The sequence below is a fragment of the Rutidosis leptorrhynchoides genome, chromosome 6 (genome assembly GCF_046630445.1).
Source record: "Rutidosis leptorrhynchoides isolate AG116_Rl617_1_P2 chromosome 6, CSIRO_AGI_Rlap_v1, whole genome shotgun sequence".
Taxonomy (NCBI): Eukaryota; Viridiplantae; Streptophyta; class Magnoliopsida; order Asterales; family Asteraceae; genus Rutidosis; species Rutidosis leptorrhynchoides.
Window position 1 is genome coordinate 361320225 of NC_092338.1, and position 15208 is coordinate 361335432.

Here is a 15208-nt window from a genome sequence, read left to right on the forward strand (position 1 = left end):
TTCTCTACTACCTCGTCGATCGTCATTTGAGGTGTCATCTTCATTTCAAGAAACTCAGTCTTGATTCGGTTCATATCAAAAGGATTACAATACTGTTCACACACCTTCCCATGAAACTGCTCCCATGTGATCATACTCACTTGCTCTTTTGGTATACTAGAAATCAAAGAATCCCACCAAATCATAGCCCTACCTTTCAACAGTCTACTAGCATATGTTACCTTCAGCTCGGGTTCACACTGACACGCTTCAAATACCCTTTCAACTTCTCGCAACCAATTGAGAGTTACAGTCGGATCAGTACTTCCAGAGAACTCAGAGGGTTTGCAATCACGGAAGTTCTTATAAGTACACTTTTTGGGTGGTTGCATGTAAGGTTGTTGAAACATTTGCATTTGGTACGGGTTCATCATCATGGGATTTTGGTAAGTAAAAGCGTTTTGCGGTGGCATATAATATTGGTTAGGTATTTGATTCTGAAACTGGTTCTGGTGCACATTAGGTATCGTTTGGGATTGCGCGGTTGGGAATCCAGGTGGTGTATCATCATTTCCAAAATGCCTTGCCAATTCAAGCTCATTAATTTTATCCTCGGCCTCTTTTAGCTTACTTTCTAATTGAAGGATGTAACTACTCTGATCGTCATCATACTCAACACCCTCTTCTGGTGCTCTAAATGTTCCGGGGTTGGATGGGCCAGTTGCGTTTCTATCAGCCATACCTGTGCTACAAAACAGCTTACACAAAAGCTTAGTGGATAACAGTTAGTTCAATCACAACTAACACACGTATATCCTATTTTCACTTAGCCCCCACTCCCACAGACATGTTTGACTTGCCTCAGGGTTTGGGAACAAAATACGCGCACGTATTTGCTGCCAAACCATGCTCTGATACCAACTTGTAACACCGGCCATTTTTTTTTTTATATATATACACAGCGGAAGACTTCATTTACATAATTACCCTTATTCGATAACAACATGATTACCATAAATCCTTAGTTAATTACTTTATTACAAACCACAGGTGTTACGTTATTACAAAACATTATTTAAACAAAAGTCCACATCAGAGTTGGTTGTCAAACATGTCGTCTGCTGTATCACCCATCCCGACTAGCAGTACCTAAACCTGCAAGGGGGAAAACATGTGGGGGATTAGCGCACCGCTAAGTGAATGGAATCTATCTAACAGATATAGCTTAAGTCACACACAAGCTATATACATCAACAATACCTGCTAACTACCAACTAGCATACAAAAGACAATACGAGGATCGGCGGATTGTACGAGCACACGACTCCCAGCTGATCGGGCCTGAGTCTATCGATAGTCCCTGCTACTCAATTAACAGTATAGTTATCCAGATGCAGGGGGTGCATCGTTCACACTATACTCCACAATCAGTAGCCTATGGACCCAACCTCCCCTAGGCACGGTTGACCTCATACGGACTCTAACCTCTCCTAGGCACGGCCTCGAGTCCCCAGTCTCCCTAGGCCCGACTGGTGCCATTCACACAGTGTACACATAATTCACATACAACATCAGGCAAACGATATTATTCTATCATGGCAATTCCTACACTATGCATGGTAAAAGAGTCAACCACAGTAGCATGATATGCTACTTAAACTCTATCCGTAGATAGACCCACTCACCAATTACCAGCAACTGCTCAGTTATTATTTCTAAGCTTCTTCCTTGTCCTTATCTCCTGAGAACAGCAAAAACCAAGTTAGAATAGTGTTCCCATCAAGATTAGACACACTGACAACGAATTATAGCAAATTAGTAAGAATTTGCGTCCGCTAAAATTTTCATGCTTAACACTTATGCACTTTCAAAATTTACATCCTGAACACCAAAATACAAACGGGCAGCATAACGGCTAGAATTCCACACTTAGTAAGAATTTCACTGTCTAAGACCATCGGTCGATGGTCCCATCCATCGGCCGATCGTCAACACACCATCGGTCGATGGTCTCCCCCAATCGGTCGATCGTCAAAATTACATCAGCTGGTCAGAATCTCACACCATCGGTCGATGGTCTTGTCCACCGGCCGATCGACCCTCACCATCGGTCGATGGTCAACGACCATCGGCCGAAGGTAGTTCATCAGCTGCAACAGCAGCAAAGTGACGGGTTTCAACCCAAAATCACCAAATCTCAACTTTGGACACGTTTTTGACCTCAAAACTGGTTACATCTTTTACACTAGACATTTAGAAACATAAACCCACAACTTTTATGCACAAACAACAACAAATTGAACCAATTTGACACAAAACCCCATTTTAACAAAAACTAACTTAAAAACCCATTTAATCACAGATTTGATCATGAAATTTTACAAACTTTACCTTGTTAGAATCACAATGACACAAGGAACGTTTTGACACCAAAATCAAGCTTCAATTCGAGATCAAATGATTTAGGGTTGTTTGAAAGGATGAAGATGAGGTTAGGTGAGAGTGAGAATGGGAGGAAGGTTCAGGAACAAAATGAGGGGAATTAGCTGCCTCTACACTTATTTTGGGGTTAAAACCCATACCCCACAACACACGGGTATTTACCAGTTATCTGATATCTTTCACACAAGATTAGGTAGCCCAAACGAGGTCCAAATAAAATAAACAAACCTGTTCTGGGACCCTTGTCACAAGCTGGTCACAACACAATTATAATAAAACACTAATAAAATAATTAAAATAAAAGCACTTAAGACTTAGCACAAACCCTAAGTGCAAAATAGTCCACTTACAACTAGCCTGGGTTTCAGTCTGTTACAGTAGAGTTCATCAAGATTATTATTAAGTCAATTATAGTTGGATATATTATGAAATGGTATGCATGCTGTCAACTTTCGATGAAATGAAAGTTTGTCTTTTTTTTAAAAACGAATGCAATGTTTGTAAAATGTATCGTATAGAGGTCAAGTACCTCGCGATGTAACCAAATGTAATGTATTCGTCCAGATGGATTAGGACGGGTCATTAGAGTCTTCTACTTCAGTTGATTGCAATGTTCTTGCTTGGAAGAAGGCCATTGGCAGCCATGTTGTGTTCTTGAGTCAACTGTAGTAATTACTTTTGCATATGATCCTATCCGAGGTACTACATCTGTAGTATGTAAGTCATTGTATATTCAAGTTTTAGCATTTTATGTATGCAATCATCTCCATTTTATGTATCAATTTTTTTGTAACTCAATGGCTTATATTTCAGCTAAATGCCAACTGATTTCCAGCAATTAATACATTTCTGAGTTGAAGATGAAGATGAAGATGAAGATGACCGGTTTACCAGATAACCGGTCACCTTTTGTTTACATTAGCACATTTTTTAAAGTTTATGGCCTACATTAATATTTTTTAGGGTATATCGCCTATATTGGGACACAAAAAAAATATATAACCAATCCGTAGCCTTAACCTTTAAGTTAAATGTAACCCAGTAAACGTTTATTTACAAATGTATGAGTTTTTGTTTTCTCATTATATGACTACTATATACTTTGTTAATTAGTGACCCATTTTCTTATAAATGGGTCATGTACATACATATAATTATATAACTTGCTTTTTCTCTATGATGTATAGGTTCATCTTTTGATTCATTTTTTCAGTTGCATCACATAGACAAGAGGATATGAGAAGTGTCGTGTGAAGTAGTAATTGGCTACTTCAAATGGTAACTAATACTATAACATTAGACTATTCCTTCTTTTAACACAACTAAGGAATTTTTTTGCCCAAAATAACCCAACCCATTTGACATGCCTGTTTTTTCATCTCCAAGATATTATAATACACCATAACAAACTATAGATGTTACTTATGTTTAGGAAACTCAATGTTTTCGCTATAATTTGAACAAATAATTATTATTTTAAGTATGCTTATTCAAACACTTGGAATTTTCATGATTAATGTGTATATGCTTGATACAGAAAATAACATATTTTGCAGGAGCAGTAGTGTCACTGGATTCAGGGTCACTTTTAGTAAACCCTTGGAACATAACACAAGTGGCTTCTTCAATTGCTTTTGCTTTGGACATAGCTACTGAGGAGAGGGAAAAATGACACTAATATAACTTCAAGCATGCCACCAGTCATACATCCCATGTTACTCGAAAAATGGGATCATTGTCTACTATTTCATATGTAGTGAACTCAATGATGCGATTATGGAGGCTCAACTGAAGATCATATAGATTCCACCTTCATTCACACAAATGTCTTACCTGAACCTCTTTTAGAGGGCTTGAGCACACACTGGGCACTTTTGAAGTGAATGCCCTTTCACATGGCACCATTGGCACTTCCCAAGAAACAGGTGCAAGCCAGTTAAGTTATTAGTAGTTGTTGTTGGACTAGATGTTGGCTGAGGAGAATATGATTGCGAACGTTAGTACATGCGAGAGTAAGTATTGTTTACAGTAGCAGGAAGTGTGGTGAGATATGGTTGATTCTTTAAGGTGAGTTCTTGATTGATCAGTTTCTCGTGAAGTTCAGCAAACAAAATAGCAGTCTCGTGTATTGACCGTGTCTATTACACCCTGATAATTTTCATCCAGTCCCTCCAGCACCTTATTGGTATTTATGATCATGGGTTATTTTTCTTGTGAAAAACGATGGGATCAAATGATTTCACTATAGGAAATGGCTGAATTAGGTACTTAAATGGAGTATCTGTGTAGTTTTATAATGCACACGCTTCTTATACAATTGTGGCTATTGTAAACCATCGTCACAAGCATGGAATTGGGTCATGCTTGTGCGAGAAGACTCCGAGCTAGCTTTTGTAAACACTTTATGCTTGATCAATCATGTCCACGCTATAAATTCACGTTATTTTACTCCTACTTGTGAAATAATTGTCAAAACGAATTCATAACATCAATTAATTAGTTTGCATCAATATTGCAACGTGCCTTTAAAAAGCCCGCGAATGCGCGGGTATTAAACTAGTTAATAAATTACATTATCACAATTATTTTTGTTTACTCTATTTTACTTCTAACTTTTTACGTATACCTTTGTTTTACATGTATAAAATAATGATATAAAGGAATTTTATCCCATTATCTTTATCTAATTTATGAAAGTGAGCAGTTAAACAAAAACAACCTAAAAAGAAATACCGGACTTTTGAATTGAAACAGAAAGAGAAAATACATAATTATCACATGAATATGAATATAGAATATATAATATATAATATAAATGTAATAATGTATATGGATATCAATATATCACAATATATTTTTTTTTTTAGCTCTAACTTCGATTATTCAAATTTGCTAGTTCCCGCATGTGTTTCTCTCCTTTCGGCCATTAGCATTTCATCAAAGAGTTCCTTTTTTGTCGTGTTTTTCTCCTTTGTCATCCATCGTATTTTATTTCCTCTTCTTCCTACGTTCCAGTTACATTTTGGAGATTTTGTCCAATGCAAACTCGATTGTGACAACATTCAATGTATCTGAACTTGAAAACCTGCCTTTTTCTTGAACACCAGTCTCTCCGCCACAACATGCAACTTACCACTGCCTCTTTATTTTAATCTGAACTTGATATATTTGTCACTAAAAAGTGCAAATATAAAGGAGGAATCAAATGACACCTAGAGGTATTATATCATCTTTTTTTTTTTTTTTTTTAGGAAAAGGTTGTATAAATATTAACCATAATAGTAATACGGAGTATTAATCATTATTATAAGTTAATATTACAAGTAATATACTTAATATTAATATTAATATTAATATTCATTATTTTTTGGTGTTGAATGTTACTCCGCATAATAACATATTTATAAAAAAATGTTAAGTTTAACATTAACATAAAAAAGTGAAAATTACAAATATACCCTTTCACTAATTGAGAATGAATGGAATAAGACCACTATCAACGGGGCCGCCGTTGGAGCTGCTTTGGGCCGCTGTTGCAACGGCGCCGTTGCTAGCAACCGCGGTTGGCTCTGCCATTGATCGACCGTCTTCCAAAATGTTGTGCATTGACATATTGAAGGACGCTGGATCTGTTAATTTTTATAAAAAAATAAAAAATAGACAACATAAAATCGAATCACACACAAACTGATAATTTATGTTGAAGAACAAGAGTTGGAAATGGAGATGATAAATTGGAGAGAGAGATGGGGGTGATGAATTGGGGAAGGTGGTTAGACTACTCCCAATAGTTACTTCTTAAGGAGGTCATTTCTCAAAATAAAAAAAACGTCATAGGTATTTGAAAGTCTTTTTCCTTCTACAGTAGAAACTCGATAAATTAATACTCGATTATTTAATAAACTCTCTAAGATAATATTTTTTGCCAGTTCCGACTCGGGGATAGGGTGCTAAATTAATAATTCGCCAATATTATATGATAATACAATTTTAATAATTTCTTTAGACCCCATATAAAATATAATTTAATAATTCCTTATATAGTATATAGCATATTACATGAATGATTTATGAAGGTTTCTTGAAAAATGACTCAATTGTCTTTTGTTTTTTGTTGAAATCAATTTCCCCTTGAATCTCGTCTCTAATTTTCCTTAGTATGGTAAGAACTTCTGGTGTTGTTTTCACATAGCTCAACAAGAAATTATTCAATGTGATTGCCGCTTTAATAGCTTCGTTTCGCGAAGGGGGCTCCATTGTAGAACTTTCATCATTTTCTTCATCGATATCATCTTTATTAATTCCAATAACGCTTTCAATAATTTCTTCATCAGTCAACAACTGTGCAACTACGTTTTCTTCTGGGTGAGTCAGAACATCTTCGACATCCATTGCATTGCGATAACTCAACTCTTTGATCAAATTCTGGAGTTCTTGAGTGCTTTCACCACCTTCATCTGAGTTCTCAAAAGTCATGTTATCTGTTGATCGAAGTTTACAATGACGAAAGCAGTTCACAATTGTATTTGCACTAACATCCATAGTCCTGCTGAAATCGCAAGATTCATTGCATCTAATACATTCATTTTTGCTGGATTCGAAACCCCTAATTCATAACCCTCCAAAAGGCTTCTATAAAATCGATGACGATAATGCATCTTAAAAGCTCGTATGATCCCCGCGTCACAAGGTTGAATTTTAGAAGTTGTGTTTGGTGGCAAAAAAAAATAATTCAACATTTCATAATCCTTCAATAATTTTTGGATGAGCAGGGCAATTATCCACAATCAAGAGAATTTTTCTTCCAACCATTTTTTTTTATCAAGTTGGCGAACATATTCTTCAAATAACACACCAGTCATCCAGGCTCGTTTGTTAGCACGGTACTCACAGTTCAGACTGTTCAAGTTTACATTCTTGAAGCACCTTGGTTTAGCATATTTCTCAATAATCCATAAAGGAAGTTTTTTCAAATCGTCCTCATTACAGCAAATAGCAACAATTAGTCTTTCCTTGTCTTGTTTTTTCCCTTCAAGCTGCATTGTTGCAAGAGAATGATCCGGTTGAAGTATAAAAAACAAACATGTTTAAGATCAAAACATGTAAATAATTACATCACTAAAGTATTGAATAATAAGATGGGAGATTGAAGGTTTCTTTCAAATTGGGCCGTTCATTTGATATACATGCATTGTATACAATAATTAAGTAGAAGGTTGAAAGGTGTTTGTAAACTAAGTATTCTACTATAAATTAATAAAATATTAATTAATATATAAATTAATAATTATTAATTTATCGATTAATTAATAACTCTTTTAATTAATAAATTTTGGTGGTCCAAGTGTATTATTTTATAGAATTTTTACGGTTTTTTTGACATAAGTGGATATTGTCATTTTATAAACTTTTAGAAGACGGTAACAAGTGAGTTTGGTGGGCCCTATGTTTTTAACCTCATTCAATTTGTTCATGCATCAAAAGATTATATTTTATATTTTTATAAATAACATGCAATACAAAGGCATTTTTTTGTTGTTACATTCAAACTGTAACAAAATTATAAGTTAAATTTATTAAAATTAAGATCAGTACAGCTCTCACCTATCATTCTCTCCAATGTTTTTTTTTTCTTTTTTAAAAATTTTGTTTTTAATTAAATGAAGATGAGTAGATCCTAGTCCTTTTGAAGACGTGTGTTATGGTTAGTAGCAGTTAGTGTTTTTCAGTCATTCTAAAGAAGTGCTGATGTGACACTGATGTGGCAGTCAGTCTTTTTAAAAAAGCATGTCATGGTTGAGAGTGGTCTTAGGTGAATGTTGTGAATAATATTATTTTTAGATAAATAAATATAAATACTAAAAAATGAGTAATATTATTTTATTTATACTCAAATATAAATACGATGCATAAAAAATAATAATAAAAGTAATAATAGTAAATAATAATAATAAACTTAATATTAGTAAATAATAATAAAATATTGAAGTGAGGTTAATGTGGTTGGTGTGATAATTGTTAGTGAATGTGGTTGGTAAGGCTTGTTTTGGCCCATTGGCACTTTTACCCCATCATCCACATGGCAACTTGTTTGACGCTCTTGACGCCCCTAACGCGACGTCAAAATTTGACGCACAGGGCGTCAATCGAAAATTTCACGGAAGTGTCAAATTTGTTTCAGCCAATCAGATTTTGCCACATATTTTTATATATTATTAATTAATAAATTTTATAGCCAACTACCAATAATATTTTACCACATCACTCATCACAAATTTAACCCTCAAATTTGACATTCCCCTTTAAACAACTTCACCACTTGACCTTGCCACATCACCAAAAAGTACATCACTTGCCTTTGACGTCACCATCACGGTTAGGAATAGTCTAATATAAAAGGAAGAAGCTGCTGAAGTGGTGCTGATGTAATACAATATGATTATGAAAGTGGTGTGATAGTTGAGAGTAGTCTAAAATAATTTGAGGATGAATCCATTTCCACATATCGATAATGAAAAATAATAACTGTCACTCATAGTCGAAGAAAAATACAGTAAACTTTGTATTCTTGCCTTTACTTTTATATTTCAATACACCATTTTCCAGCTTTAAAGCTTTAATATCATGCCTAAACAATGATTAAAAAAAAAAAAAAAAACACAACAACGCGACTACAAACACCTTTGGTGAACAGGGCTCAGCTCGTGTATTAAATTCATTCATACTCATAAATATATGGCCGCATAATAAACCTCATAAACGGTTTGTAATCCTAGCGTTCATCGAATGATTTGTTCATGAGCTCAACCGCTGAATCCATAAACTGCAACACAATGAACAATAAACAACATATGGTGATGTTAAGATGCTAATAAGATCCTTAAAAGATAAAATAAAAAAAAAATATATAAAAAAAAAAACTACAAGACAAAGAAACTGACTAGAAAATAATACATCTGACATATTAATATTTTTAGTAAATATAAGAACTTGAGAACACAGGCAGGTACATGAGTTGAAGACCAATCAAAGCATTTTACATTCTATGTTCATACAAACCTTCACAAATAAGTTATAAATCTTAGAAGTGTTTTGTGGTGAAAATATTCACCAATATTTTTGTTTATGAAGTACAATATATAAATTAGGATTTTTCTAACGATAGCTCTAGCACGTTGAAAAGTGTTGTACGTAGCGTTTAATTATATGCGCGTATTCAACGGTAAACTAGACTTAAAAAAAAAAAAAAAAAAAATTACATTTAAGCGTGTTAGCGATAGCTATCGGTAGAAAATCCATTAAATTTCTATATGAATTATAAAGATTTTTTTGGCAACCACTGTCCCATTATAACTCTTTTATACGGTGTAGCAATTTTGGTTCCATGAAATGTGCAAGTGTGCAACCATGGAAATGGAACATAAATCAAGGAACCTGTCGGCTGTTGCTATTGTTAAATAACGAAAATTACCCTTCAATGAAGACAATATAAGGTAACCTTTTTAGATGTAAATCCTCATCGACTTTCTAATGATCGTAAATGAGTAAATAGGTCATTTTTAGTTGGACAACTGAAAACGTTACGTCATCTAACACTCACAGAACACTAAAACTGGATATTGTTGCGATGTTCCTGACATGGCAAGAGTACAAGTTCTGTGCACTATGGACTCAAGGGACGAGTATATATAATAGATATAAGAAGTAATTCAACGGTAAATTTGCAATGAAAATAATTGGACTATACCTTCCCAATATTCTTAAGTTCTTTACCAACAGGTTCTAGAAACTTCAAGTCAACATCAATAGGCCACACCTGCATATACATAATAACAATTTTAATGAGACGAGACAATTTTTGAAAAAACAGTGTGGAATAGTCACAACATATAATCTGATCCACATTCATATTTCATGCAATGACCCAATGTTGTTTCAAGCCATTGATCGTAAAAACTGAAACTTTTGATTAAGCAAATTTTCCTTATTCCTTGAATTGGATGAAACCATCACAAAATAGCCCATTGGTTGGTTGGGGCCTGATACTTGCAAGAAGTCTCGGGTTCGAATCTTGTTATGGTCAAGGAACGGTTGGAAACGACCACGGAGTAATCCGGCAGGGACGCATACATTAGAGTATGGGGTCAGAATGCTTGCTCTTCCGGGTAACCCGAACAGTGAAAAACCATTTAACTTTTTCAATAGTACGGGTTTGAAACCTTAGAAAAAAAATTTTAGGGTTCAATAATTTACATCTCAATTCTCCTAGCATCAGGAAAACAGTATGACATCTTTCATTATATAACAAGAAGTAAGAACCAATGAAGTGTCAAATAATAGCAAACTGAAAAAATGATGAAAGCTTACGATACACTTTAAGATACATCGAAAATATTGTCATAAACGAATGCACTTCATTAGATGATTCAAGAGTAGAAACAAATTTTGACTTTTGAGGTCAAACATATTATTCTCCCAATTAAAATCTACATAAATTAAACCAAAGTTATGGAAAGATTTGACGATGAAACTAAACATAGTCACAAGCACTACATAAAGAAAATATCAGGCATTAAATCTATAAGAAGGTCCATTTAAATAACACAATTTGAAAGTGTTAGTTTGACCTCAAATATAAAAAGAACAGGTCAGCTGTTTTATTTATATTTTCTTCTATCAAGTTGCAGCCGACTCCTTGGAGCACCAGGTTTCACTCCTTGTTTCAGACCATTTTCTTTTAATGCATTGCTTTTGATTTTCATTTTTTTATCATCTTTTTTAGTTATGTAACAAGTAACAGCTAATAATCAATAATTGACAGATATTACAACAAACAAGGTTAGCCAATTTAAGGAGTGTATTGTGTGCAGTTTGTTTGAATGAAATTAAGGTGATCTATACAACATTAAACTAACAGACTAACAGTTCACGAAAAATATAGAAGTAACAAGCATTTGATCATACTTATCTTTAAATTGCAGCTTGCTCAAGTTATAATCTAATTTTCTACATTACACCAACACAAGTTTATAATCATCATCTATATCCGGCAAAAACTTATAACAGAAAACGACACGACATAAAATGAAATTCCAGATGATAGTAAATCTAAACTTAACAATCCATCCGTCCAAATAAAGAATTCCACTGTTAAATATGCAATTGTATAAATTAAGTTTTTATAGCTTTAGGCACTGATCAACTAATCCAGAACTAAAACAACATAAAGACTCAAATTTCAAAGTGCAGCAACAAAAGAGCACACCTTTAATCCGAGTAGTTTAACGGGCGTAGTCTGCCCAGGAACAATACAATCTGGTCCAGCTGCTTCCACTATAGCTTCTGTTCCTAACCCATCTCCAATCGGATCCGGGTGCTGCATAAAGATCATCCAAAACCAAAAAAGATTCAAACTTTTTCATAACCCACATCAAGAATTAGTATCCAACCACAAAAATCCCACAAATTTATGTAATTTTTTTATGTCAACACAAATATGAAATTAAACTGCAAAATTATAAATATAAATATACAGATATTATTAACTTCAAACAAAATAAAGAGCTAATAGTAATTACTAATTACTAATTACTATAAAGAATGAAACTTTCATACATGGATTTCAGCTTTAGATATATACCAAATGCATATATAAAGACCCCAATGACTAAAATTAGTAAATACAGAATGAAATTAATATTAATACAAACCTTGATGAGAGAAAGGGCATAATTGGAATAAGGGTTTTGAGGGAGTGAAAGAACAGGGGAAAGATGGATTTTGGGTAAGGGTTTCATGGCAGTTGATCCTGATGCTCTCCATGGTACATCTTTTTGTAAGGCAGCTCCTGTTCCTTTCTTTGAAGACATTAATTTAATTAATATTAATTAATTATCAACAATTGGTGGCTTGTTTCTTGTTATTGCTGAAGATTGAAGGTTATCTGGAAGAAGGGTGTAATTGTAACCAGTGACAAAATATATATATATATATATATATATATATATATATATATATATATATATATATATATATATATATATATATATATATATATAAAGAAATAATTAAAGATTAAGGAATGGATTGTGAAGTGGTGGTTGAGGTTTTGGAGTTCGAATTTTTGGTGGTTGTTGATTGACGAGTTTAAGGGAAGATGTTTATATGTGATATATCCAAATAAAAATTGGATCATTCCCCCTTCCCTATCCAAAATAAGAAAATTTTAGTACTAGTAGTATGTACATAGAAAATGATAAACATAGTTAGACAAGAGTTACTGCCACATCAACATTTTCTTTCATCACTAACCAAAGACTAATTACTAACAACCTTATGACGTACTCACCACTTGATCTCACCTCCAATTTTTAATATTAAACTTCTTGGTTATGTTACTCCTAGCTCGCATCAACAACTCGTATTGGTTGAGTGGAATGTCGGAAGACACCAGTTGCGATAGAAGCTTCAAACTTTCCAACATCATACGAGTGTCGACCTCCTCCTCCAACTTTCTTGTGCGTTTTTTCAACTTCCTCTTGTATCACTCTCATGGTCTCCCGTGTAGCATTTGCAGATTCATAGATGGATGCTTTAGCATCCTCCTAAGAACAACGAGATGTCGCATCCTACGAACAAGAACTCTTTTGACTCTTTGCACGACCATGCGGACGGCGAATTGGTGGACCTCGAAATAAATGCTCCAAATTAACAGTTTATTGGTTTGTTGGGATCGGGATCGAATCGATTTCATCTCCCAAATTGATAGGTTCATGCTCGGGTAGTCGGGTTGTTGTCGACGTTTGTTGCTCACCACACTTTCACACATTAAAAATTGGGGAAAATCTCTAAGAACCCTTCATGCTTTTTCGTACATGAAGCTTTTATTTGTTTGTTCAAGAAACGCATTTAACATGTAAAATGAGATCCACGTCGTTGTGTCCACTAGGCCAATGCTTAGCAATTTTATCATAAATCCCGATAAACAACCTGACATCTTTGGACATCTTGCTCCACTTTCACGTTATTTGATCCATACGCCTTTGTTCCTTAACTAGGGAGTTGTATTCTTTTCGGACAGAGTTCTAAAAATAGCTATGTGTTTGAGAGTTTCCAATGCGGGATTTAGATTAGCACGCATCCAACACTCTGACAAAATCTTACTTTCCTCGTCCGACCACAACACCTTAGCTGTGACGATCGCTCCAAATCCATATGGACGAACACGTCATTCATCGATTTCATTGCGAGGTATTTGACCTCTATATGATACGTTTTGTAAACATTGCATTCTTTTAAAAAGGTACACCATAAATGAATATTTAAATCAAAGGTTTTCGACATCTGATGATTTTTACATATAGACAATCACCGTAATATAATAGTTTACAATGATACTTCCGTTGACAATGCAGTCAAAATAAGATACATGGTGATGATTTGGTGAATGCAACGTTTCCTTGAAAAATATGTCATGTAAGACTCCACGCACATAGCTTCTGTCACGACCCTACTTTTTCCGTTATCTTTTACCGTTAATTATTTAACGACCGTTAACTGTTATTCGTGCCATGTCATTTCTATGACCTATATTATTATTTTTGTAATAATATATTAATTATTATGTGTTAAATGAATATTTGTATTCATATTTTAAATCGTACGTTTCTACGTGTCGCGGATTTCTATCCGGCGAATCTTTTCGGTTTTCAAACCAACGGTCGAGCTTTTGGGATTTTTAAATCCTAATTATTTTAAATATGATATTTTAATGTCATATATTTATATATAGTGTTTATATATATTTTTCTTAGCGTATTTGTTATCTCTCCGAATTTTCAATCGCGTAGTAGCGTTTTCGCGTTTCGACCTTCGTTCGGGCATTCGGGCCACAAGCTATTGAACATTTAGCAAATTTGGGCCATAAAGGGGCCCACCCTTTCATTTTTGGTCGAAATACTTCCACCCTTACCCCCATTTTCTTTTTTTTCAAATTTTTTTTTCAAATTTTTATTTCTCATTTCTTTGTTAAACCTAAAACTAGCAAGTCTTTATTATTTTTCTCTCATTTTTTTTTTTGCTCTCTCCTCCTCTTTTCTCCCTTTTGGTTCCGTCAACCACCACCATAAATATCATCATCATCTTTTGATTTACACCTTGAAGATTTAGGGCTTTTCACATAATCGGATTCTACTCTTCAAGCTCTACGCGATTACATCCTTTGTTCTTTGATTTGGGTATACCTATGAACCCTAATTTTTCAATTCTTATTCATTTCTACTGATTATGTATGTATTTGATGTTATTATGATAGTATAACACTTGTGTATTGTTGTATTAATGATTGTATGCGTAGAATTGCTCGATTATATATGTTTTCGGTTTGATTAATTTGGGACAGCAGCCTTTTCGTTCATTTCTGGTTATGTAACTGTTATAAAAGTAAAATTGAAGTATTTATATGAGTTCCTCTCATCAAGACATTAATTTTAGACTCCGGATTCATGTCATTTCGATTCCCGGAGCTTAAGATATGATTAAAATGGTGTTATGTGGAGATTAAACTATGAAAACGAATTGAACCAGGTTTGGTCCGACTTTGTGACCATTTTTAGAGTCCTTAGGGTGTACTAGTGTGTTAGGATTGATGATGGTATGAACTTTCATGTTCGGGTCATCAAAATCCGAGCCATGGATCACCCGTTATGACTAAAACACGTTTTTGAGCGGATTAAAGGTCCAAACTGATTAAGAGCTGTAAGTCATGACTTGGTGACTGTTCTTGGGA

The 15208-nt window shown here is 34.2% G+C and overlaps 1 protein-coding gene and 1 pseudogene across 1 annotated transcript; both read right to left on the reverse strand.

Annotated features, from left to right (window-relative positions):
- Positions 1-6489: 6489 nt before the first annotated feature.
- On the reverse strand, positions 6490-7496 carry LOC139854845 (ARS-binding protein 1-like; annotated as a pseudogene).
- A 1430-nt stretch (positions 7497-8926) lies between these two features.
- On the reverse strand, positions 8927-12594 carry LOC139852811 (uncharacterized). The gene is made up of 5 exons (XM_071842146.1): positions 12465-12594; positions 12132-12398; positions 11687-11797; positions 10169-10237; positions 8927-9244 (listed from the first exon to the last, which is right to left on the reverse strand). The coding sequence occupies exons 2-5, from the start codon at positions 12288-12290 to the stop codon at positions 9194-9196; spliced, it is 390 nt and encodes a 129-aa protein (XP_071698247.1). The 5' UTR covers positions 12291-12398; positions 12465-12594; the 3' UTR covers positions 8927-9193.
- Positions 12595-15208: the final 2614 nt, after the last annotated feature.

Coding starts and splice junctions, on each gene's coding strand:
- LOC139852811 (XM_071842146.1), bottom strand. CDS start 12,290: ATGTCTTCAAAGAAAGGAACAGGAGCTGCCTTACAAAAAGATGTACCA. Junction 11,798..12,131: donor ATGCCCTTTCTCTCATCAAG/GTTTGTATTAAT, acceptor ATCTTTATGCAG/CACCCGGATCCGATTGGAGA. Junction 9,245..10,168: donor AACTTAAGAATATTGGGAAG/GTATAGTCCAAT, acceptor ATTGTGTTGCAG/TTTATGGATTCAGCGGTTGA.